Source organism: Ascidia mentula, chromosome 5, assembly GCF_947561715.1.
Source record: "Ascidia mentula chromosome 5, kaAscMent1.1, whole genome shotgun sequence".
Lineage (NCBI taxonomy): Eukaryota > Metazoa > Chordata > Ascidiacea > Phlebobranchia > Ascidiidae > Ascidia > Ascidia mentula.
The window spans coordinates 15264406-15291730 of record NC_138570.1 but is presented as its reverse complement, the minus strand read 5'-3'; the positions used below and the strand labels follow the sequence as shown (position 1 = coordinate 15291730).

The following is a 27325-nucleotide window of genomic DNA, read 5'->3' as shown; positions in this document are numbered from 1 at the left end:
AATGAAGGGGAAATGTGATTAGCCGCATTTCCTATATAACCAAGGTTGCTTGATGTTTCTGTCGAAAATTTCCTATATTTAAGGCAATTTTCGTTTGCAGAATTCCTTTTTCTTGCATACTACGCGAACAGAACAATGGTTATTTTTAACTATTTGGTTTTAGATTCTGTGAACTTTTCTTTCAACCCGTGTCAGAACGGAGGGTTTTGCCTTAACGCTGTGAATGGAAGTATTTGCGATTGTCGAATCCGTACAACTGGTCGATATTGCGAAACTCGTACGTAAAACCGCTTCCGAATAGTTTTAAATTCAAAATTAAGTGTTTTTCACGCATTTTTAGGACAAACCCATTGCGCGTCGTCACCTTGTATGAACGGTGGGACTTGTGTACCCTCTTACAGCTACTTCAGGTGTAATTGTCCAGAACCCTACACAGGAGACAGATGCCACGTTGGTAAGTAATCCAGACTCTATTGAAGTATATATTTATTCATAGCTTGTTTCAGCATTCAGAAAGAGCTTAAAGTTATTCCGACTAATTCATTCTGTTGCCAAAAGTGGAAACAAAATTCTGAAACAAGCATTGCATCACAAACCCGAAATAATGTAGTTGCGTTAAAGTTCTGTGTCAAATACAAAAAAAATATGTTAGGAATCACTGCACCATTTGTGACAATTTATGTTTTGATTAGAACCAGCCATTCGAAAGTTGGAGCACATACCTTCGTTACCAGTTGTCACTGGGCCACCATACGGAAAAATCGTCACCGTTGTTTATGACCGTTGTTACAGTGGTGTTGCATATGTGGTCAACGCAACTGTTGCCGGCTCAACAGCTTATTCCGATACTTTCAACCACACAATTCTCGATATATATCCTTGGGGATTCCGAGCGCTCGTACAAAGGACTGATCGTCCCGGAGAAGGATGGGACCAAACCATCTACATGCGATACAGAGCCATATTTGGTAAATATTTTACATCCAAGTCAATGCGGACACTAGCATTCATAAGTAGGGCAACTTAAAATCACATAGAAGATATGGCATAACTATACAATACAGTTTTTTTCTACTGTATTGTACCTTGCTATTGTTCTACGTTCCCTCCGAAAGTAGTTTTATTTACAAATGATACTTTACCTTCGGCATATGCAAGTAAAATAATCGTAATAATCATTAAGCTTAACCACAACTGATCTTTCCTACTGTCTGTTTTAGAAACGCGCGCTTACCTTCGCGACCCATGCATATATGCAACTGGATGCACAAACACAGCTGATGGAAGACAGTGTCATTGCCGTCCAGGATTTAAGGGGGAATTTTGCGAAGCAGGTACGATTACTTTACCATATGCTGCCTCTCATTTTTTGTCACGAAAATTTTCGAAAGATAATTTCACTCAAGAATTTCCTAGATAAATATGTCCTAATGATACAGATTCTTTCAGTCTGAATTAATAAATATCTTTTGTATTTAAAACTATCTGTTTTTTACAGCAATGGTACATTGTTACCCAAACCCATGCCAAAGTGGCAGTTCTTGTGCGGAATATGATAGCGGTTATAACTGTACATGTAACGAATACAGAGTTGGAAAAAACTGCGAAATAGGCAAGTTACCATATCAAATATCACCAATTAGGAAAGTTTATAACATAGGTTGAGTTGTAGTGCCTCTAATGCTTCTACAACTTTTGCAAACACATAATGTTGAAGCAATGGACCTAAAATTTGTCTTTAATTGAAGGAAAACAATACTTTTATTTGAGCTGCATACACAGGGCAACAGTTCCGACTTATTGTTTGTACATTCTCCAGTTATCAGAACAAATGGAAGAAAAAGGATCGGATCCCTCACACGTGTTCCCCCTTACTCTAAATCCATCGATGTGGCATACAGCAGATGCATGAGCTCGGTGGCAACAAACGTGAGCGTGTCTGCGAGAGGTTGGAGCAGATACAGGGACACTTTCAGTGCAGTTGTCCTTGAAGTGCTTCCTTGGGGCTTCCGGGCAGCAGTAAAACGCACTGATATCACGAAATCTGGTTGGGGACAAACCACAGTGAAGTTGTATTGGACGGCACACTTCAGTGCGTACTTTTTGGTTATAATTTGTCGAAGATATGATTTGTTTAGGCATTTGTTACTTATGGTAATTAAGAAAAGGCTACAACATGTGTAAATAACCTGCAACTTTATAAGTGGCCTCTCGAAAAGTTATTTTTCATCCACTTTTCGTAATGAACTATCAAGACATCGCTAATAAATGTGATGTTGGGACTACACTGCAGTTGTATAAATGGTTTATTAATGTAATAATAAATAAAACAATACAAACAAAATAGGTATAAAAACGACAAACCAGCGTCAACGCGATATCAAATGTTCTTCGGTAACTAAAACTACTGCCTGTGGTGATGTTTGATATTTTTTAGGTGCCGAAAAGTTTCTACCTGCTTGTCAAAATGGAGGAACTTGCTACAATGAAGTTGATGGAAGAGTTTGTGGATGTGCGGACGGGTTTACTGGAGCCATGTGCGAAACGCAAATTGTGTAAAGATACCCATATTACAATATCAACTATAATTCTGTAATCTGGACTGTACATTTTGTTAATAAAACTTCCAATCAAGTGGTTGCCTATCAGTGTCGTTTTTAACTTAAATTTTGCAGCAGCCATACGGCAGCTGAACGATAAATTTTCCATAAGCAGTGCTGGAATTTTTACTTTGGTCCTTTATGTCAACGGAAATGCTGCAAATAGAATATTGTATAAGCAATAACGCCAACAGGTTTTTTTTTATTGTGAGCTTTGGTCAGGGCCACTGTTTCGACCTAACAGGTCTTATCAGTGTAGCTATGGTGTTACTTACAACGATCTTGAAACCGCAATATTTTTTTGCAAAATTCGGCTGAAACTGAAATTTTTTCACTACATTCAACGCTAATACGCAAAGTTTAGTATTAATTAGGATCATTGTTCAAACTGTACGAGTGTTTTTTTTTGTTTATTGTCACCGAAATGTTAAAAATTTACTTTGGCAGTTGGAACAACAGCGGTTGTTCTTGCCAAAAACTTTTGCCGAATATTTGGTTTCGGCCTAATAAAAAAATTGCTGTTTCGGTGCATTACTACGTACAGACAAGGATAATTGGCTCGACTTCTCCTTTTGCTATTCTGCGTTCCCAATTTTCAACTTTGTTTGTAATTGGAGAATCCTTCAAGGTGCAGTTGTTGAAATAGTTGTTGACAGAATTTAAGGAAGTGTTGTCACTGCTATCGCTCGAATTACGACCATCTACAAATATAAAATATGAAAAGACTTTTCCAATTGTGGTTAAAACATCGTGCACGTATAACTCAACATATTTAATCAACGAATATGGTTGCAAATGTTTAATCTTTTTCGAAGGGAAATAGCATCCAAATCATGCGTAAAATGTATTTGACATAGAATTGCAAAATAATGCAAATCTTAACATGAAAAAATGCTAAAGTACCAGTATAGAAACCTGACGACAATGCTGGTAGTGGTCGTGTAGTGTAAACTGTGGAGCTGGTTTGGAATGACATTATAGCTTTAATCCATTTGAGAATCTCTAAAAAATAGACATAATGTAAATCGTTTATGAAACCACATTTCAAACACGTACTTTGTTTCACTCTTAACTCTTTTTAGCCAACAAAAGTTGAACAATCGACATCGATTTCATTACCGTCTTCATTAGCAGTTGCATCTTCTCAAGTTAAAAATATATAAAAAGTTTTTTATAAATACATGACAGTTTATTATTATTGTGACATTTTATTCTCTGTTCCTCCCCAAAAATATTCTGAGATAGTCGTTGATCATTGGTTCAGAATTGCCGTACTGCGTTAATATTTTTATGAGTGTATATTGATGCCACCGGAAGCGTTGTAAAAAACAAAAAAAATCATTCGCATTTCTACGCCTATGAAATTGTAGTAAGAAATCCCACCAAAGGCACCGCACCTTTAGCTGTTGCGACATATGTCACCAATAGGCATAACGTTACATCGATTTCTCATTTTTTAAAAACGTTTAAAAGTGATGAAAAAAAATTTGCTGGAAAAACAAGGGTAAAACTTATAATTTGCGATGTTTCCATGGCCATAATTCGCGCTTTGTTAACGGAATATATGATAGAAGATTGCGAATCGTACGCTGATAGGTGTTATTCTATTGTATCTGGGGCGGCTACCAACAGACAATTAAACGAAAAACCGTTTCTTCATTTATGCACGAGTCATATAATGAAAAATTTTAAACAACTTTGTGGATTAAATAAAAAAAGGCGCATAGAATCTATGTATATCATGGCATTGTTGGTGGCCGCCAACAGTATGGAAGAAATCGGCGATATTTTGTTTCACGCAACGCGGGTTTTTTGCGCAAATGAACACGAAATAGCTCAAGCCAGTTGGGACATTTTAAGTAAAAAAATAAACAAAGAAACAATGGAATATTGCGCCACGTGGTCTGAAACAGGTCAAGAAGAAGAAGACGAACAAGACTCGTTTCAACCAAGTTGCAAAGAAAACCGATTTTCACAGCATTTCAAAAAGGTAATTATTGCAGCGAAATCTGTTTTTTCGTCATCGGATTCTAACCCAACCAATGCGTTCTTCTGTCCAAAAATAATATTAAAGTTTTGTGACAACTATCTTCCGAAAATTGCGCTGTGGAACAGTTTGTTGTTGGGGGATTTAGGTCGTCACGGGAAGAGAACTGCAAAAATCGTTTTTGTGAAAATATTATCCACCATCACCAGTTTGAATGTTTCATTGTTGTGAAAAAAAAAGATTCGTTTTGTAATGATAAGAATGTAATTGCGCGAGCCTGTTGCTGGTTAAGTACAATGCCGCGCAGTATTTCCAACAATTTGGTGTTCCGCAAGATTATTTTGATAAAAATAGTGTTCCGTGGCTCAAAAAGGTTGAAAAATACTGGGCTAGAGACTCAAATGTTCATGGTATTTAGGGGAACACTACCTTTCTCTTTCAGTGTCGCATTTCATGTAACTGCCTGTTCGATACGGTAACGCTTTCGTTGTTTTTGACCAGTGTATTTCGTTTTTAATCTATTTGACCCATTTGATTTTGTTCTATTCAAATTTTAATCGTTTAATTGCATTCTATTCTATAAATAAACAGTTATTCGGATTAAACCTCCTGTCCACCTCTTAGCCAAGTGAATAAGTGGACAAACAATTTAGTGGTAATAGCCAGCAGGTCAGTCGACCTTTAATGCTCCAACATAATCGAGACAACTTGCAACAAGTCATAAGCTTTTCTTCAGTAAATATACGTTCTGGATTACTAAGCGCCTCTCCCAAGTATAAAGCTGACTAGCGTGTTTCGCAATATTTGTGTAGTGAATGCCTTGCACTTATATATATCATATACTTTTCAAGCAAGAAATTTGCCCGCCGGTTTTGTTCCAGTGAAATTTTGCATGTTTTAAAATCAGTTTTAATTTACAATATTTACCCGCGTGAATTTGTAACAATTGCGGTAAATAAGCAACATATAAGACATGTGACATATTTAGCTAAGTCAAATTTGCGGAGCTGGCAGTTGACATTTGCTTGTAACATCTTGCTCTGACGCTATCCCGTGCGCTGTTGATCATAATTGTGCGCTTTGATACAACGTTGGTTACCTGTCAGTCTTTTTTTGGTCAATTTAGAACACATTCTAAATCAATCGCGTTACCCAGCCGCAAATACAATTAGTCTAGTGGAATAAAGTTAACATATAGATATACTACTGTGAGTAGTTAACCTAGTTGAAGCAAAACTGAAAAACTTGTGTACGTAGAATGATATTGTGACAATTCGGACTCGTTTTCGGGCTAAACATGCGCACATTTGCTTTACCGGGTTTCTGTTTTGAGTATAAGGAGACTGGCCCATATTGCTATTAAACACTGTCATGTTTAAAAGAAGACGTTTCGGCAAAAACTTATGCCATCATCAGTTTGAATGGCACGATTGGTGTAGCATAAGTTTTTGATGGCATAAGTGCCGAAACGTCTTCTTTTAAACATGACGGTGTTAATAGCAATATGGGCCAGTCTCTTTATACTCAAAATTATGAGAAAACCCGTGAGTTGTGTTCCTGGGTTTCTTTTTGTTGTTGAAATTTAAAAAATCCAGACTTCGACGAACTTCTGAAGTACGTTATTACAAAACGTGTGTGCCCAACATTAGCAATAGACACCCACGCAGTCGGTAAATGTACAAGCTTGATAAATGTACAAGCTCGATACAACCTCAGGGCATCTTGACAGCATGTCTGTGAAATGCGTGCGCTGAATGTTTGGCACCACGTTAACAGTTCTGCTTGGATTAGGAAATTGTATAAAACAAAAACAATCGAAACAAACAAGCGTTACAGGTATAAAAAATACATTATCAGATATGCGAAGCTGCTGTAGTGTCGAAAAGTAAATGGTGTTGCAAATTGAATTGAATTATTCCGATAATCACCATTGTATATAAATAGCAAATGATATTGGAAATGAAATGAAATAAGAAATCAATACAAAAAAGTCGGGCGAACTTTGTTTGAACTTACCATTGCACGATCTGTTGTAATGAGACCAGCAGCCCACGCATTTCGGCGTTGCGCAAGATACGTGAGGGAAAGAACTTTTCAAATGATGAAAAAAATGCAGTCTTGCACCATTCGTGCGTAACGGACAAGCAAAGTATAAAATATTGCCAATGGGCGAGACAACTCACAGTGCCGAACACGAAACGAAGCCGAAACAAATCAGATTATGGCAATGATTGGAGTTCTGATTATTGCTTCTGCATTTTTGCAAGTGGCTGTAACTCAAAATGGTAAGTTTTGTAACAATCAAAGTGAATTGTCGATATTTTCAGTTACTCGTATCAAACTGTTACCTCGATTGTCTGCGACCATTTCACATTAATCATTAAATATTTTGACAACGACACACTGTAATTCAAAAAAGAGCAATTTAATATTTACACATGTTCAATGCATTTTTAGGCGTGAATTATCACAGCGGCAGGACAAACGTTGGCAGTAATCGGCGTGGCGACGTCAAGAATATTACTGTTGTGTACAACCGATGCTACACTGGCGAGGCAAAAAACATAACTGCTGTTGTTACCGGAAAATCAAGATGGCCGGACACTTTTATTGCAGCAATAATTGAGATACAACCGTGGGGATTCCGTGCTGTTATTCAGCGAACGGATGCACAGAGAAATGATTGGGGACAAAGAGGAGTAAATATGAACTGGAAAGCTTTCTACGGTAAAATATTGCATAGCGTCTTTGCCTGTAATGCTCATAAAACAACTTGGTATCAAATTCGTTTCAGCAGAAGTATGTCGGAGGTAAAAGTCATTGCATGTACTTGTCCAATAATATTGTAATCGGAAATTTAAAAAAATAAAAACATCTTTAAAAGAGCTGTCTGAGACATTGACTTAAAAGTTTTACTCAGCTATACAGATACGGTATCGATCGACAGCCTACCAGGGTGGCTTGGTTCACCGATCCGGTGTTGTTTATTGTTTTTTCATCGGAAATTTTGATCTTTTTCATCAGTGCAAAGTTATTACATTCTAGAAATGTAACGACCACATTCTTCAACAGAAACTCCCGAATTCTATAATAATCCGTGTCAAAATGAAGCCAGATGCGACAACAGCGAGAATGGAAGGACTTGCTCGTGCAATCCAGAGAACTACGGGAAATACTGCCAACACAGTACGGTGAAGTTGTTGTAATAGGAAGTCATCAAAGATCTCAGGGAGTTTCTTTGCAACTCGTTTGCATTCGAGTAAATTCGGCATGTCGCAATAGTGCATAATGTCTGCATTAACCCAAGAACGAAGATTCTGACCTGTTCTTCACGTAATAACATACACACAAACTAATAGCTTTAAAACAGGATCAGCAAGGTGTCGTTTAAAGAAAAACGAAACTTTTCTTTCCGTAAAAACACCCACACACACAAAGCATTGTATTGTATAGATTACCTATGGTCTGCTGGTTAACCTACAAAGCATTTCAGGTTATGTATATTGTTACCCGAACCCCTGCAATTACGACGAATGCACAGAACTTACAGATGATTTCAAGTGTACATGTCGGCCTGGAAGAACGGGGAAGAAGTGCGACAATGGCAAGTGTTATTCTCAGTTGCTCATGGCTTGAAATTAAGCAAAAAAACAACAGAACTTACTCTAATCAGTGTCAAAATGTTTTCATTTCATATAAAAGGAAACACTTAATTCTTTGTATTGTTTCCTGCAGCGTATTACGACGGTGTGTTAAGTGTTGCATTCGAAGAGGGCACAAACAGCATGACGAAAACTATTCTGTACACGGAGTGCAAAAGTGTTTCGCCATCCGAAGTTCGACTCGCTGTCAAATCAAATGTGTCACGTGACGTCGGTGGAAAGGCGTTGGAAGTTTTTAGCTGGGGATTTAGAGCCAAATTTTGGAGATTGAATGATCTGGGAACAAATCCTGGTTTTGAAACTGCGATAGTTGAATGGATTGCAGTATACGGTAAGACGATATGTGTACAATACAATCCAAAATTTGTAGTTTACCTAATATGTGACATAGCTTTGACAATCAACGGTGAAAGTCAGTGCGTTGGATTGTAATGCATAACTCTGCGTTCAATATTTCTGTTATATATCATGCGTGTGACTTACCGCATGATAAACATGTTATGTACGCAGACACTCTCAACCCACCAGGCAGTCTTTGCCAAAACGGCGGAACTTGTGAAAACACTGCAAACGGATCAATCTGTGTTTGTCCAGTTCGAACGACAGGAAGATACTGCGAAACACGTAAGCATTTTTTTATTTCTCATGTGTTTATTCCAATACAGAGAAGTGTGTGGGCGCCAAATGCATAATCAGTAAACCCTCGATTAAACTACGAACTATAACAAATATATACACCAACAAAAATTTGTGAAACTAATTATTGCCATGGAATGTCGGGTTGGTTTTGTTTTTGTTTGGCACTTTGTCATTTGATAGTTGTTCGTTTTCTCTGTCATTTTTCTGTATTTAAAGAAATTACACATTGTTCGTCATCGCCATGCATGCACGGAGGTACTTGCATTCCTGAAAATGACTTCTTCCGGTGCATTTGTCCAGAAAGATGGGATGGAGATAGATGTGAACTTGGTAATGTTGTTTTATAGACATAGCACACCAATCAACAGCATATTTGACCAAAAATCTCCTTACCAAACAAAACCATACATAATCTGTTTGACTGTATGGCAAAAAGAACGTTATGAACACAAAAAAAGCTTCTAGCTCACTACTCCAGCGCTAAGAGAATAATGCCCACCAGCAGTGGAGTGTGCATTACATTAATTTTGATGGAAAGCAGACCGGTTGCACACGACCTAAATAAACTGTACAGATGTACAACTGTGTGCACGTATTCATGTGTCCTGCTTAGTTTACCAACCACTGTCGCTTGTATGACTCAACCTGCCGCTGTGGTCTTTTTTCAGAACCCGGAATACGTTCACGTTATTATGTTGGAAGCCTGTGGAGAGCAAGAGCGCCCACATACGGAAAAACGGTTGAAATTGTCTATGATACTTGTCTGAGTGGTCTTGCTTTATCAGTAAATGCCACAGTGGTAACATCGGGTTCATATCTCGATACATTTAACTACACCACACTCGGAATATACCCTTGGGGGTTTCGTGGACTCATTCGGAGAACTGATATTCGTAGTGGTTGGGGGCAGACCCTTTATCTCAAATACACGATACTCTTTGGTAAGTTTTCCACGTAAATTTGAACGTTTTAAAAGTTTATTTCCCTTGTAAATCTGAATCATGTACATGAAATACCACTGTATTGTAACTTTAACAAACATAGAGGTTTTGTTTAGAAACGCAGGCATTTAAACAAAGTCCGTGTTTACATTCTTCAAGTTGTACAAACAATGCCGAATCTGGAAGAGTTTGTCACTGTGATCCAGGCTACAAAGGAGAGTTTTGCGAACTTGGTGAGCAATTTCACAAATTGTTTCCAATTGGAGCTCTAGGCCTTAAGTAGGAAAATACTAAACAAACTTACACTCCAGATTGGAAAAAATAAGCTTTCAAACAATCTCACAATGGCATGTTGCGGTTAACACAAAAATTTGTTTTTTAGCGATGGTTTACTGTTTTCCCAATCCCTGTAACACTGGCCTTTGTACGGAATATGTAAACGGATACAACTGCTCATGTCCAAATAATAGGACGGGCAAACATTGCGAGACAGGTAAGCAAGACACCAGATAAGAGTTTCACAGGAGTTATGTAATTAGTTGGCGCATGCAGTAGCAGATCAACATATTGAAATCTTTTACAGAGCGCTTTTTACACAATATCATTAGTCAATAAAAAATTAAAACTGCTTTGTTAGCTTGGAGGCGATTAGGCTCAATAGTTTTCCAATGTATATCCGTCGTCATTTAATATACGCACTTAATCATTTTTACAGTCATAAGCATGAGTGGATCTTTGCGCGTGGGGAGTCAGGAAAGAGTAGAACCCTATTCAAAAATCATCAAAGTTGTTTACGATGAATGCCAGGACAAAAATATCAGCATGGTTGACGTTTCAGCGGCCGGTGAAAGCCGATACAGCGATACTTTCAACGCCACCGTCACCGATAACCAACCTTGGGGTTTTACCGCCGTGGTGCGAAGAACCGACAGACCTAGAGAAGGTTGGGGTCAAAGTCGGGTTCAGCTATCCTGGACAGCTGTCTTTGGTAAGGATCTCAACGCCACAGAAACATACGCTAAATGTTGTTTAGAATTTCATTTATAGTTGTTTGAACTGGTGTTAGAATATCGTGAAGCTAAGCGATAAGCTTTCATACCACAGACTTAAAGTCGAATTTGGGGTTGTCTTGCCAAAATGGTGCAACTTGTCGCAACAGCATGGAAGGACGTATTTGCGATTGTTCACCGGATTTCACAGGAAGATTTTGTGAAATACGTGAGTTCGAATTAATACGTCATGAAATTTTTTGAACACTGCTTGCATTTTGTTATCGGTTTAGTTTAAAACAGATCATTTTTCTCAACCAATTGAAATTTTCGTTTACGTTGACTTCGTTAAATGTATTGCCTGAAGATGTTAAGCATAATTTACTTAAATTTACGCGCCTATTTTTAGGACTTGTTCATTGTCTTTCTAACCCATGCCAGAGAGGTGAATGTAATGAACAGGCGGGTGGTTATGAATGCAATTGCCCGAAAGGCTGGAAAGGAAAAATTTGCGATATCCGTAAGAACTTGTGACAAGTTTTATTATTCTTCATATCTTTGCTTCTTTATTTTTAAAACCACAACAAAATATTTTTGAATATGAACATATTTTTTTTGCGGTAACCATGTCTCTCCTGATTGCGGGTTGGTTCCTTTCCAATATATTTAATGAGTTTTTCTTCCAGAGGGGCCATGGATACAAGGTGCTGCTCGGGTAGGATCTCACAGATATTCGTCCGAACCTGGCAAAGAGATAGTTGTGAGTTACGATCGTTGCTATAGCGGGGTTGCTAATGAGGTCACAGTGACCGCTAGTGGCGCTTCAAGATACTCCGATACTTTCGAAGTCGATATCCTCGAAATATTTGCTTGGGGATTTCGATCCATGGTACGGAGGAGCCACCAAACTAATTGGGGACAAAGTGATGTAGAAATGCAATGGACGGCTTATTTTGGTAAAAATGTTTATTGATTTTGTCTTTTTGTAACTTATAATGGATAGATTATTTTCCGACTTAAATATTAAAACGACAGCTTTTAATGTTCAGATTCGTACGATTATGAAAGCAACCCTTGTTTAAATGGAGCACTTTGCACCAATAGTGAGGACGGACAAACTTGTCATTGTACTGAACGGTTCGTCGGAGAGTTCTGCAAAACTCGTAAGTCAGCTAATACATTGCGTAGAAAGGATGGTCAACTAATTTGTGATGATGTAAGATTTCGATTACTGTATATGTAAGCGCTACAAAATTGCAATATAGTAAATTTATGCAACTTTCTCTCTAGCTGGTAATTAATAATATTCTTCATCAGCTTTGATTCACTGCTATCCTAACCCATGTAACGGATATGGTGGCCTATACATTTTTCCATAAGAAAAAAAAATTCGTTTCGAATTTCGTTTTCCCGAAACAAATTTTGTTTTGAAATAATCAATTTTGTTTCCAAAAGCAAAATTCGAAACAGAGTTCAAAACGAATTTCAGAAAAGGTGGTTATGGTCAAAAACGAAATTCGAAACAAATTTTTTGTAAAAACTTTTTTTTAAAAGTGAATATCGCTTGATGGAAACAAAGAGCTGATATTTAACATAATGACGTCAGTATTCAAAAACATATTTTTGTAAACAAATTTTGTTAACAAATCAAAGACCGTTTTGAAATGCCCAAATTTTGAAGTATCAAAAATGAAACTGTGAAAACAAAATTTGTTTTCGAAACAAAATTCGTTTACAAATGCCTTTAGTACGTTACTCACTATGTTGTAAACAGTGGGAAACAAATTATGTTTTCGAAACAAAATTCGTTTACAAATGCCTTTGGTTCGTTACTCACCATGATGTCTATACCGGGAAACAAAAATTCATTTTCGAAACAAAATTCGTTTACAAACGCCTTTGGATCGTTACTATCTATGTTGCCCATAGCGGGAAACAAAATTCGTTTTCGAAACAAAGTTAGTTTACAAATGCCTTTGGATCGTTGCTATCTATGTTGCCCATAGCGGGAAACAAAATTCGTTTTCGAAACAAAATTCGTTTACAAATGCCTTTGGATCGTTACTATCTATGTTGCCCATAGCGGGAAACAAAATTCGTTTTCGAAACAAAATTCGTTTACAAATGCCTTTGTATCGTTACTATCTATGTTGCCCATAGCGGGAAACAAAATTCGTTTTCGAAACAAAATTGGTTTACAAATGCCTTTGGATCGTTTCTATCTATGTTGCCCATAGCGGGAAACAAAATTCGTTTTCGAAACAAAATTCGTTTACAAATGCCTTTGGTTCGTTACTCACCATGATGTCTATACCGGGAAACAAAAATTCGTTTTCGAAACAAAATTCGTTTACAAACGCCTTTGGATCGTTACTATCTATGTTGCCCATAGCGGGAAACAAAATTCGTTTTCGAAACAAAATTCGTTTACAAACGCCTTTGGATCGTTGCTATCTATGTTGCCCATAGCGGGAAACAAAATTCGTTTTCGAAACAAAATTCGTTTACAAATGCCTTTGGATCGTTACTATCTATGTTGCCCATAGCGGGAAACAAAATTCGTTTTCGAAACAAAATTCGTTTACAAATGCCTTTGGATCGTTACTATCTATGTTGCCCATAGCGGGAAACAAAATTCGTTTTCGAAACAAAATTCGTTTACAAATGCCTTTGTATCGTTACTATCTATGTTGCCCATAGCGGGAAACAAAATTCGTTTTCGAAACAAAATTCGTTTACAAATGCCTTTGGATCGTTTCTATCTATGTTGCCCATAGCGGGAAACAAAATTCGTTTTCGAAACAAAATTCGTTTACAAATGCCTTTGGATCGTTACTATCTATGTTGCCCATAGCGGGAAACAAAATTCGTTTCCGAAACAAAATTCGTTTACAAATGCCTTTGGATCGTTACTATCTATGTTGCCCATAGCGGGAAACAAAATTCGTTTTCGAAACAAAATTCGTTTACAAATGCCTTTGGATCGTTACTATCTATGTTGCCCATAGCGGGAAACAAAATTCGTTTTCGAAACAAAATTCGTTTACAAATGCCTTTGGATCGTTACTATCAATGTTGACCATAGCGGGAAACAAAATTCGTTTTCGAAACAAAATTCGTTTACAAATGCCTTTGGATCGTTATTATCTATGTTGCCCATAGCGGGAAACAAAATTCGTTTTCGAAACAAAATTCGTTTACAAATGCTTTTGGATCGTTACTATCTATGTTGCCCATAGCGGGAAACAAAATTCGTTTTCGAAACAAAATTCGTTTACAAATGCCTTTGGATCGTTACTATCTATGTTGCCCATAGCGGGAAACAAAATTCGTTTTCGAAACAAAATTCGTTTACAAATGCCTTTGTACCGTTACTATCTATGTTGCCCATAGCGGGAAACAAAATTCGTTTTCGAAACAAAATTCGTTTACAAATGCCTTTGGATCGTTTCTATCTATGTTGCCCATAGCGGGAAACAAAATTCGTTTTCGAAACAAAATTCGTTTACAAATGCCTTTGGACCGTTACTATCTATGTTGCCCATAGTGGGAAACATAATTTGTTTTCGAAACAAAATTCGTTTACAAATGCCTTTGGTTCGTTACTCACCATGTTGTACATAGTGGGAAACATAATTTGTTTTCGAAGCAAAATTCGTTTACAAATGCCTTAGGATCGTTACTATCTATGTTGCCCATAGCGGGAAACAAAATTCGTTTTCAAATGACTTTGATCCGTTACTCACCATGTTGTACATAGTGGGAAACATAATTGAACATTTTTATATCAAGCGACTTGAAATTTTGCACACAAATACTAAATGCCAGCACAAAACAAGCAGTGAAAACCAAATTGGCCTATGTCTTTTAGTATTTTAATCGCGACCGAAAACGCATGTTTGGCACTATGGTTGCCAAGGATCGGCGAAATTAACTCAAATTGAGAGTTGCCCGCTTGCAATTTGAACATTTTTATATCAAGCGACTTGAAATTTTGCACACAAATACTAAATGCCAGCACAAAACAAGCAGTGAAAACCAAATTGGCCTATGTCTTTTAGTATTTTATTCGCGACCGAAAACGCATGTTTGGCACTATGGTTGCCAAGGATCGGCGAAATTAACTCAAATTGAGAGTTGCCCGCCTGCAATTTGAACATTTTTATATCAAGCGACTTGAAATTTTGCACACAAATACTAGATGCCAGTACAAAACGAGCAGAACAAACCAAATTGGCCTATATCCTTTAGTTTTTTATTCGCGACCGAAAACGCATGTTTGGCACTATGGTTGCCAAGGATCGGCGAAATTAACTCAAATTGAGAGTTGCCCGCCTGCAATTTGAACATTTTTATATCAAGCGACTTGAAATTTTGCACATAAATACTAGATGCCAGTGCAAAACGAGCAGTGAAAACCAAATTGGCCTATGTCCTTTAGCTTTTTATACGCGACCGAAAACGCATGTTTGACTGTATGGTGGCTAAGGTTCGTCGAATTTAACTCAAATTGACAGTTGCCCGCTTGTAATTTGAACATTTTTATATCAAGCGACTTGAAATTTTGCACACAAATACTAGATGCCAGTACAAAACGAGCAGAGCAAACCAAATTGGCCTATATCCTTTAGTTTTTTATTCGCGACCGAAAACGCATGTTTGGCACTATGGTTGCCAAGGATCGGCGAAATTAACTCAAATTGAGAGTTGCCCGCCTGCAATTTGAACATTTTTATATCAAGCGACTTGAAATTTTGCACATAAATACTAGATGCCAGTGCAAAACGAGCAGTGAAAACCAAATTGGCCTATGTCCTTTAGCTTTTTATACGCGACCGAAAACGCATGTTTGACTGTATGGTGGCTAAGGTTCGTCGAATTTAACTCAAATTGACAGTTGCCCGCTTGTAATTTGAACATTTTTATATCAAGCGACTTGAAATTTTGCACACAAATACTAGATGCCAGTACAAAACGGGCAGAGCAAACCAAATTGGCCTATATCCTTTAGTTTTTTATTCGCGACCGAAAACGCATGTTTGGCACTATGGTTGCCAAGGATCGGCGAAATTAATTCAAATTGAGAGTTGCCCGTCTGCAATTTGAACATTTTTATATCAAGCGACTTGAAATTTTGCACATAAATACTAGATGCCAGTGCAAAACGAGCAGTGAAAACCAAATTGGCCTATGTCCTTTAGCTTTTTATACGCGACCGAAAACGCATGTTTGACGCTATGGTGGCTAAGGTTCGTCGAAATTAACTCAAATTGACAGTTGCCCGCTTGCAATTTGAACATTTTTATATCAAGCGACTTGAAATTTTGCACACAAATACTAGATGCCAGTACAAAACGAGCAGAGCAAACCAAATTGGCCTATATCCTTTAGTTTTTTATTCGCGACCGAAAACGCATGTTTGGCACTATGGTTGCCAAGGATCGGCGAAATTAACTCAAATTGAGAGTTGCCCGCCTGCAATTTGAACATTTTTATATCAAGCGACTTGAAATTTTGCACACAAATACTAGATGCCAGTGCAAAACGAGCAGTGAAAACCAAATTGGCCTATGTCCTTTAGCTTTTTATATGCGACCGAAAACGCATGTTTGACTGTATGGTGGCTAAGGTTCGTCGATTTTTACTCAAATTGACAGTTGCCTGCTTGCAATTTAAACATTTTTATATCAAGCGACTTGAAATTTTGCACACAAATACTACATGCCAGTACAAAACGAGCAGTGAAAACCAAATTGGCCTATGTCCTTTAGTTTTATATTCGCGACCGAAAACGCATGTTTGACACTATGGTGGCTAAGGTTCGTCGATTTTTACTCGAATTGACAGTTGTCCGCCTGCTAATTAAACATTTTTAAATCAAGCGACTTGATATTTTACACACATATATTACAGCCTAGTCCGAAACGAGCTGTAAAAACCGAATTCGCGTATGTCTTTTAGTTTTTAATTCCTGAGCGAAAACGCATGTTTCAAACTCTATCGGGCTAGGGTTCCGCGGATTTAACTAAATTTGCCACTTGTCCGCCTGCTATTTAAACATTTTTAAATCAAGCGACTTGATATTTTACACACATATATTACAGCCTAGTCCGAAACGAGCTGTAAAAACCGAATTCGCGTATGTCGTTTAGTTTTTGATTCCTGGGCGAAAAGGCATGTTTCAAACTCTATCGGGCTAGGGTTCGGCGGATTTAACTAATTTTGCCAGTTGTCCGCCTGCTATTTAAACATTTTTGAATCAAGCGACTTGATTTTTTTTAAACATATATTACAGCCTAGTCCGAAACGAGCTGTAAAAACCGAATTCGCGTATGTCTTTTAGTTTTTAATTCCTGGGCGAAAACGCACGTTTTAAACTACGACGCTCGGTTTGGGCGGATTTAACTAAATTTGCCACTTGTCCGCCTGCTAATTAAACATTTTTAAGTTTAGCGACTTGATATTTTACACACAAATATTACAGCCTAGTCCGAAACGAGCTGTAAAAACCGAATTCGCGTATGTCTTTTAGTTTTTAATTCCTGGGCGAAAAGGCATGTTTCAAACTCTATCGGGCTAGGGTTCGGCGGATTTAACTAAATTTGCCAGTTGTCCGCCTGCTATTTAAACATTTTTAAATCAAGCGACTTGATATTTTACACACATATATTAGAGCCTAGTCCGAAACGAGCTGTAAAAACCAAATTCGCGTTTGTCTTTTAGTTTTTAATTCCTGGGCGAAAAGGCATGTTTCAAACTCTATCGGGCTAGGGTTCGGCGGATTTAACTAAATTTGCCAGTTGTCCGCCTGCTATTTAAACATTTTTAAATCAAGCGACTTGATATTTTACACACATATATTAGAGCCTAGTCCGAAACGAGCTGTAAAAACCAAATTCGCGTTTGTCTTTTAGTTTTTAATTCCTGGGCGAAAAGGCATGTTTCAAACTCTATCGGGCTAGGGTTCGGCGGATTTAACTAAATTTGCCAGTTGTCCGCCTGCTATTTAAACATTTTTAAATCAAGCGACTTGATATTTTACACACATATATTACAGCCTAGTCCGAAACGAGCTGTAAAAACCGAATTCGCGTATGTGTTTTAGTTTTTAATTCCTGGGCGAAAAGGCATGTTTCAAACTCTATCGGGCTAGGGTTCGGCGGATTTAACTAATTTGCCAGTTGTCCGCCTGCTATTTAAACATTTTTAAATCAAGCGACTTGATATTTTTTAAACATATATTAGAGCCTAGTCCGAAACGAGCTGTAAAAACCGAATTCGCGTATGTCTTTTAGTTTTTAATTCCTGGGCGAAAACGCATGTTTCAAACTCTATCGGGCTAGGGTTCGGCGGATTTAACTAAATTTGCCAGTTGTCCGCCTGCTATTTAAACATTTTTAAATCAAGCGACTTGATATTTTACACACATATATTAGAGCCTAGTCCGAAACGAGCTGTAAAAACCAAATTCGCGTTTGTCTTTTAGTTTTTAATTCCTGGGCGAAAAGGCATGTTTCAAACTCTATCGGGCTAGGGTTCGGCGGATTTAACTAAATTTGCCAGTTGTCCGCCTGCTATTTAAACATTTTTAAATCAAGCGACTTGATATTTTACACACATATATTAGAGCCTAGTCCGAAACGAGCTGTAAAAACCAAATTCGCGTTTGTCTTTTAGTTTTTAATTCCTGGGCGAAAAGGCATGTTTCAAACTCTATCGGGCTAGGGTTCGGCGGATTTAACTAAATTTGCCAGTTGTCCGCCTGCTATTTAAACATTTTTAAATCAAGCGACTTGATATTTTACACACATATATTACAGCCTAGTCCGAAACGAGCTGTAAAAACCGAATTCGCGTATGTGTTTTAGTTTTTAATTCCTGGGCGAAAAGGCATGTTTCAAACTCTATCGGGCTAGGGTTCGGCGGATTTAACTAATTTGCCAGTTGTCCGCCTGCTATTTAAACATTTTTAAATCAAGCGACTTGATATTTTTTAAACATATATTAGAGCCTAGTCCGAAACGAGCTGTAAAAACCGAATTCGCGTATGTCTTTTAGCTTTTAATTCCTGGGCGAAAAGGCATGTTTCAAACTCTATCGGGCTAGGGTTCGGCGGATTTAACTAAATTTGCCACTTGCCCGCCTGCTATTTAAACATTTTTAAATCAAGTGACTTGATATTTTACACACATATAATACAGCCTAGTCCGAAACGAGCTATAAAAACCGAATTCGCCTATGTCTTTTAGTTTTTAATTCCCGGTCGAATACGCACGTTTTAAACTACGACGCTTGGTTTGGGCGGATTTAACTAAATTTGCCACTTGTCCGCCTGCTAATTAAACATTTTTAAGTTTAGCGACTTGATATTTTACACACATATATTAGAGCCTAGTCCGAAACGAGCTGTAAAAACCAAATTCGCATTTGTCTTTTAGTTTTTAATTCCTGGGCGAAAAGGCATGTTTCAAACTCTATCGGGCTAGGGTTCGGCGGATTTAACTAATTTTGCCAGTTGTCCGCCTGCTATTTAAACATTTTTAAATCAAGCGACTTGATATTTTGCACACATATATTACAGCCTAGTCCGAAAAGAGCTGTTAAAACAGAATTCGCGTATGTCTTTTAATTTTTAATTCCTGGGCGAAAACGCACGTTTTAAACTAGATCGGGCTAGGGTTCGGCGGATTTAACTGAATTTGCCACTTGTCCGCCTGCTATTTGAACATTTTTGAATTGAGCGACTTGATATTTTACACACATATATTACAGCCTAGTCCGAAACGAGCTGTAAAAACCGAATTCGCCTATGTCTTTTAGTTTTTAATTCCCGGTCGAAAACGCACGTTTTAAACTACGACGCTCGGTTTGGGCGGATTTAACTAAATTTGCCACTTGTCCGCCTGCTAATTAAACATTTTTAAATCAAGCGACTTGATATTTTATACACATATATTACAGCCTAGTCCGAAACGAGCTGTAAAAACCGAATTCGCGTATGTGTTTTAGTTTTTAATTCCTGGGCGAAAAGGCATGTTTCAAACTCTATCGGGCTAGGGTTCGGCGGATTTAACTAATTTTGCCAGTTGTCCGCCTGCTATTTAAACATTTTTAAATCAAGCGACTTGATATTTTGCACACATATATTACAGCCTAGTCCGAAAAGAGCTGTTAAAACCGAATTCGCGTATGTCTTTTAATTTTTAATTCCTGGGCGAAAACGCACGTTTTAAACTAGATCGGGCTAGGGTTCGGCGGATTTAACTGAATTTGCCACTTGTCCGCCTGCTATTTGAACATTTTTGAATTGAGCGACTTGATATTTTACACACATATATTACAGCCTAGTCCGAAACGAGCTGTAAAAACCGAATTCGCCTATGTCTTTTAGTTTTTAATTCCCGGTCGAAAACGCACGTTTTAAACTACGACGCTCGGTTTGGGCGGATTTAACTAAATTTGCCACTTGTCCGCCTGCTAATTAAACATTTTTAAGTTTAGCGACTTGATATTTTACACACAAATATTACAGCCTAATCCGAAACGATCTGTAAAAACCGAATTCGCGTATGTCTTTTAGTTTTTAATTCCTGGGCGAAAAGGCATGTTTCAAACTCTATCGGGCTAGGGTTCGGCGGATTTAACTAATTTTGCCAGTTGTCCGCCTGCTATTTAAACATTTTTAAATCAAGCGACTTGATATTTTGCACACATATATTACAGCCTAGTCCGAAAAGAGCTGTTAAAACAGAATTCGCGTATGTGTTTTAGTTTTTGATTCCTGGGCGAAAACGCATGTTTCAAACTATATCGGGCTAGGGTTCGGCGGATTTAACTGAATTTGCCACTTGTCCGCCTGCTATTTGAACATTTTTAAATTGAGCGACTTGATATTTTTTACACATATATTAGAGCCTAGTCCGAAACGATCTGTGAAAACCCAATTCGCGTATGTCTTTTAGTTTTTAATTCCTGGGCGAAAAGGCATGTTTCAAACCCTATCGGGCTAGGGTTCGGCGGATTTAACTAATTTTGCCAGTTGTCCGCCTGCTATTTAAACATTTTTAAATCAAGCGACTTGATATTTTGCACACATATATTACAGCCTAGTCCGAAAAGAGCTGTTAAAACAGAATTCGCGTATGTCTTTTAATTTTTAATTCCTGGGCGAAAACGCACGTTTTAAACTAGATCGGGCTAGGGTTCGGCGGATTTAACTGAATTTGCCACTTGTCCGCCTGCTATTTGAACATTTTTGAATTGAGCGACTTGATATTTTACACACATATATTACAGCCTAGTCCGAAACGAGCTGTAAAAACCGAATTCGCCTATGTCTTTTAGTTTTTAATTCCCGGTCGAAAACGCACGTTTTAAACTACGACGCTCGATTTGGACGGATTTAACTAAATTTGCCACTTGTCCGCCTGCTAATTAAACATTTTTAAATCAAGCGACTTGATATTTTACACACATATATTAGAGCCTAGTCCGAAACGAGCTGTAAAAACCAAATTCGCGTTTGTCTTTTAGTTTTTAATTCCTGGGCGAAAAGGCATGTTTCAAACTCTATCGGGCTAGGGTTCGGCGGATTTAACTAATTTTGCCATTTGTCCGCCTGCTATTTAAACATTTTTAAATCAAGCGACTTGATATTTTATACACATATATTACAGCCTAGTCCGAAACGAGCTGTAAAAACCGAATTCGCGTATGTGTTTTAGTTTTTAATTCCTGGGCGAAAAGGCATGTTTCAAACTCTATCGGGCTAGGGTTCGGCGGATTTAACTAATTTTGCCAGTTGTCCGCCTGCTATTTAAACATTTTTAAATCAAGCGACTTGATATTTTATACACATATATTACAGCCTAGTCCGAAACGAGCTGTAAAAACCGAATTCGCGTATGTGTTTTAGTTTTTAATTCCTGGGCGAAAAGGCATGTTTCAAACTCTATCGGGCTAGGGTTCGGCGGATTTAACTAATTTTGCCAGTTGTCCGCCTGCTATTTAAACATTTTTAAATCAAGCGACTTGATATTTTGCACACATATATTACAGCCTAGTCCGAAACGAGCTGTTAAAACAGAATTCGCGTATGTCTTTTAATTTTTAATTCCTGGGCGAAAACGCACGTTTTAAACTAGATCGGGCTAGGGTTCGGCGGATTTAACTGAATTTGCCACTTGTCCGCCTGCTATTTGAACATTTTTGAATTGAGCGACTTGATATTTTACACACATATATTACAGCCTAGTCCGAAACGAGCTGTAAAAACCGAATTCGCCTATGTCTTTTAGTTTTTAATTCCCGGTCGAAAACGCACGTTTTAAACTACGACGCTCGGTTTGGGCGGATTTAACTAAATTTGCCACTTGTCCGCCTGCTAATTAAACATTTTTAAGTTTAGCGACTTGATATTTTACACACAAATATTACAGCCTAATCCGAAACGATCTGTAAAAACCGAATTCGCGTATGTCTTTTAGTTTTTAATTCCTGGGCGAAAAGGCATGTTTCAAACTCTATCGGGCTAGGGTTCGGCGGATTTAACTAATTTTGCCAGTTGTCCGCCTGCTATTTAAACATTTTTAAATCAAGCGACTTGATATTTTGCACACATATATTACAGCCTAGTCCGAAAAGAGCTGTTAAAACAGAATTCGCGTATGTGTTTTAGTTTTTGATTCCTGGGCGAAAACGCATGTTTCAAACTATATCGGGCTAGGGTTCGGCGGATTTAACTGAATTTGCCACTTGTCCGCCTGCTATTTGAACATTTTTAAATTGAGCGACTTGATATTTTTTACACATATATTAGAGCCTAGTCCGAAACGATCTGTGAAAACCCAATTCGCGTATGTCTTTTAGTTTTTAATTCCTGGGCGAAAACGCATGTTTCAAACTATATCGGGCTAGGGTTCGGTGGATTTAACTAAATTTGCCACTTGTCCGCCTGCTATTTGAACATTTTTAAATTTAGCGACTTGATATTTTACACACATATATTAGAGCCTAGTCGGAAAGGCGCTGTGAAAACCAAATTCGCGTATGTCTTTTAGTTTTTAATTCCTGGGCGAAAACGCATGTTTTAAACTATGGCTCCATAGTTGGGCGGATTTAACTAATTTTGCCATTTGTCCGCCTGCTATTTTGACATTTTCAATTCATGCCAATTGATATTTTGCACCAAAATACTAGATGCCACTACAAAACGGGCAGTGAAAACCAAATTAACTTATGTCCTGTATTTTTTTTTATTTCTGGGCGAAAACGCATATTTGAAACGGTGGTTGCTAAGGTATGATGTCCACTGTGAAATTCTAATGGTTGGCCAACTTTGCTATATTTTTTGAAATCAATTGAGACATGAAGATTTAAACACAAATTGTTTTTCCCGCTATGGTCACTACAGTGAGTGACGGTTCAAAGGCATTCGCAAACGAATTTTGTTTCGAAAACAAATTTTGTTTCTCACTATGTACAACATAGTGAGTATCTTACCAAAGGCCTTTGTAAACGAATTTTGTTTCGAAAACAAATTTTGTTTCCCGCTATGCGCAACATAGAGAGTAACTTACCAAAGGCATTTGTAAACGAATTTTGTTTCGAAAACAAATTTTGTTTCCCACCATGTACAACATAGTGAGTAACTTACCAAAGGCCTCTGTAAACGGATTTTGTTTTGAAAACAAATTTTGTTTTATACTATGTACAACATAGTGAGTGACTTGCGAAAAGTATTTGTAAACGAATTTTGTTTCGAAAACAAATTTTGTTTCATACTATGTACAACACAGTGAGTGACGTACCGAAGGCATTTGTGAACGAATTTTGTTTCGAAAACAAATTTTGATTCATGCTATATTAACGATGCTTTTATGCAACTTTTTGCATCTTTGAACAGATCTTTGAGTTTTCACAGAATATAGGTATATAGACGTATATAGCCGTAACCTACAATTACTGAGGCGTTTGAACTTGACGTAAGTCAAAAAACATTTTGCTTCAATATATGCCGTACTTATTTACTCGTATTTCACACAGTGTTTGTTTCGTATGATAGTGGAAGAAAATCTAGTGTGTTTTGGATTAATTCCTGTGACATGTCCCAACGGATTTAGTTTGATAAATTAATTGTTAAAGATTTTGGAACAGTCCTTTATATCCCTGGCCCCACTATTTCACGTTTGAACCCACATTGTCCAATTTATCCGATAGTGTTGATTCAAATAGCTCTGTAGACACCTGAAAAAATGGCATTTTTATTCCCTAATATGTTACAGCACGTTTGCGTAACGCTTCGAATTTCAAATATGGCCCTCTACCCCATCATGTGGCTGGAAGTCGACCAACAAATTTTGTTCACAAAATTCGTTTACAAAATTCGTTTACAAAATTCCAATTTTGTTTCCCACCATTACATAGGAGGAAGTTGCACCGAACTTGAAAACGATTACCAATGTTCCTGTCCAGGGCAAACTGGGGGAAAGAACTGTGACAAAGGTAACAATTGTCGGATTTACTTTTTTCGTAGTTTAAGAAGCATTTTGCAGAAATATTGAAGTCACCTTTGCAACATCTATAGCACTTGATTTTGTGCATTAGGATTTGACCACGTTTCATTATATGCAACTTTCCATTGTTGTTTAATTTCTGTTTGGATTCCTTGCGTGGTGGCAAGGAATTTAGTTTTTATTTACATTTATTTTCCAGCAAAGTAACAGCACAAATCAATCTCAAACAATTTTCACAGGTTACCATGTTTACCGCACGCCCGTTACGTTTGAAAACACAACTGCATCGAGCACAACCGCAGTAATTCTCTACAACTCCTGCATGAGGGAAGCTCCTTACGAAGTAAATGCTACGGGTGTGAGTGGTTACGGTCAAAACGCCGGAGTGAATGTGTACGAAGCTTACAGCTGGGGCTTCAAAGTGAAAGTTTGGAGAAAGAACACAGGAACAAATCCACTCTATGAGGCAGTTACCCTTAATGTGGAATCTTATTTCAGTAAGTTCAGGAACAAGTTAACGCCTTGGCATTTTTTCAAAAAAGCACAATACAAGTTACCTGTGATCAATTACCATAATATGTCTGAGGCAACATCGTATGCTTTAATGAAGTGTGCACCCTGTAAACATTCCAACGATAATTGCACGGGAATGTGATTAGCTGCATTTCCTATATAACCACGGTTGCTTGATGTTTCTATCGAAAATTTCCTATATTTAAGGCAATTTTCGTTTGCAGAATTCCTTTCTCTTGCATTCTACGCGAACAGAACAATGGTCATTTTTAACTATTTGGTTTTAGATTCTGTGAACTTTTCTTTCAACCCGTGTCAGAACGGAGGGTTTTGCCTTAACGCTGTGAATGGAAGTATTTGCGATTGTCGAATCCGTACAACTGGTCGATATTGCGAAACTCGTACGTAAAACCGCCTCCGAATAGTTTTAATTTAAAATTAAGTGTTTTTCACGCATTTTTAGGACAAACCCATTGCGCGTCGTCACCTTGTATGAACGGTGGAACTTGTGTACCCTCTTACAGCTACTTCAGGTGTAATTGTCCAGAACCCTACACAGGAGACAGATGCCACGTTGGTAAGTAATCCAAACTCTATTGAAGTATATATTTATTCATAGCGTGATTCAGCATTTAGAAAGAGCTTAAAATTATTATGACTAATACTATTTGTTGCAAAAAGTGGAAACAAAATTTTGAAAAAAGCATTGCATCACAAACCCGAAATAATGTAGTATACGTGGCGGTAAAATTCTGCGTCAAATTCCAAAAAAATTTAATAGGAATCACTGCACCATTTGCGACAATTTTTGTTTTTATTAGAACCAGCCATTCGAAAGTTGGAGCACATACCTTCGTTACCAGTTGTCACTGGGCCACCATACGGAAAAATCGTCACCGTTGTTTATGACCGTTGTTACACTGGTGTTGCATATGTGGTCAACGCAACTGTTGCCGGCTCAACAGCTTATTCCGATACTTTCAACCACACAATTCTCGATATATATCCTTGGGGATTCCGAGCGCTCGTACAAAGGACTGATCGTCCCGGAGAAGGATGGGACCAAACCATCTACATGCGATACAGAGCCATATTTGGTAAATATTTTACATCCAAGTGATTGCGGACACTAGCATTCATAAGTAGGGCAACTTAAAATCACATAGAAGATATGGCATAACTGTACAATACAGTATTTTTCTACTGTATTGTACCTTGCTATTGTTCTACGTTCCCTCCAAAAGTAGTTTTATTCACAAATGATACTTTGCCTTCGTAAATAAGTTCGGCATATCCAAGTAAAATAATCGTAATAATCATTAAGCTCAACCACAACTGATCTTTCCTACTGTCTGTTTTAGAAACGCGCGCTTACCTTCGCGACCCATGTATATATGCAACTGGATGCACAAACACAGCTGATGGAAGACAGTGTCATTGCCGTCCAGGATTTAAGGGGGAACTTTGCGAAGCAGGTACGATTACTTTACCATATGCTGCCTCTCATTTTTAGTCACGAAAATTTTCGAAAGATAATTTCACTCAAAAATTTCCTAGAAAAATACGTCCTAATGATACAGATTCTTTCAGTCTGAATTAATAAATATCTTTTGTATTTAAAACTATCTGTTTTTTACAGCAATGGTATATTGTTACCCAAACCCATGCCAAAGTGGCAGTTCTTGTACAGAATATGATAACGGTTATAACTGTACATGTAACGAAGACAGAGTTGGAAAAAACTGCGAAATAGGCAAGTTATCATATCAAATATCACCAATTAGGAAAGTTTATAACATAGGTTGATTTGTAGTGCCTCTAATGCTTCTACAACTTTTGCAAACAAATAATGTTGAAGCAATGGACCTAAAATTTGTCTTTAATTGAAGGAAAACAATACTTTTATTTGAGCTGCATACACAGGGCAACAGTTTCGACTTATTGTTTCGTTAAGAAATTATATAAAAAATCAAAACAATGCCTCCACATACAAAAATTGTTTAGTTCAATTTAGCGCTGAAAATCGCCAAAAACATGTGATCTCATATTTTGTTGTACATATATATTTTACAATCACAAACAATAACATGAAAACATTTGTACATTCTCCAGTTATCAGAACAAATGGAAGAAAAAGGATCGGATCCCTCACACGTGTTCCCCCTTACTCTAAATCCATCGATGTGGCATACAGCGGATGCATGAGCTCGGTGGCAACAAACGTGAGCGTGTCTGCGAGAGGTTCGAGCATATACAGCGACAGTTTCAGTGCAGTTGTCCTTGAAGTGCTTCCTTGGGGCTTCCGGGCTGCAGTAAAACGCACTGATATCACGAAATCTGGTTGGGGACAAACCACAGTGAAGTTGTATTGGACGGCACACTTCAGTGCGTACTTTTTGGTTATGATTTGTCGAAAATATGATTTGTTTAGGCATTTGTTACTTTTGTTAATTAATGAAAGGCTATACAACATGTGTAAA

General features: G+C 37.7%; 1 protein-coding gene across 3 annotated transcripts in view; it reads left to right on the top strand.

The window, feature by feature from the left end:
* Positions 1–27325, top strand: part of LOC145901348 (uncharacterized) — a 65162-nt gene that overhangs the window by 25242 nt on the left and 12595 nt on the right. The window contains exons 14-35 of one of the 3 annotated variants that reach the window (XM_082988995.1): positions 7045–7314; positions 7660–7773; positions 8081–8191; positions 8323–8580; positions 8760–8873; positions 9105–9218; positions 9557–9829; positions 9946–10062; positions 10212–10322; positions 10545–10817; positions 10934–11047; positions 11228–11338; positions 11505–11774; positions 11868–11981; positions 24244–24321; positions 24572–24829; positions 25133–25246; positions 25309–25422; positions 25667–25942; positions 26207–26320; positions 26485–26598; positions 26958–27230. In XM_082988995.1, coding sequence (XP_082845121.1) covers positions 7045–7314; positions 7660–7773; positions 8081–8191; positions 8323–8580; positions 8760–8873; positions 9105–9218; positions 9557–9829; positions 9946–10062; positions 10212–10322; positions 10545–10817; positions 10934–11047; positions 11228–11338; positions 11505–11774; positions 11868–11981; positions 24244–24321; positions 24572–24829; positions 25133–25246; positions 25309–25422; positions 25667–25942; positions 26207–26320; positions 26485–26598; positions 26958–27230 — 3705 coding nt within the window. The remainder of the gene's footprint in view (positions 1–7044; positions 7315–7659; positions 7774–8080; positions 8192–8322; positions 8581–8759; positions 8874–9104; positions 9219–9556; positions 9830–9945; positions 10063–10211; positions 10323–10544; positions 10818–10933; positions 11048–11227; positions 11339–11504; positions 11775–11867; positions 11982–24243; positions 24322–24571; positions 24830–25132; positions 25247–25308; positions 25423–25666; positions 25943–26206; positions 26321–26484; positions 26599–26957; positions 27231–27325) is intronic. The other 2 variants (XM_082988994.1, XM_082988993.1) reach the window with 2 other exon arrangements.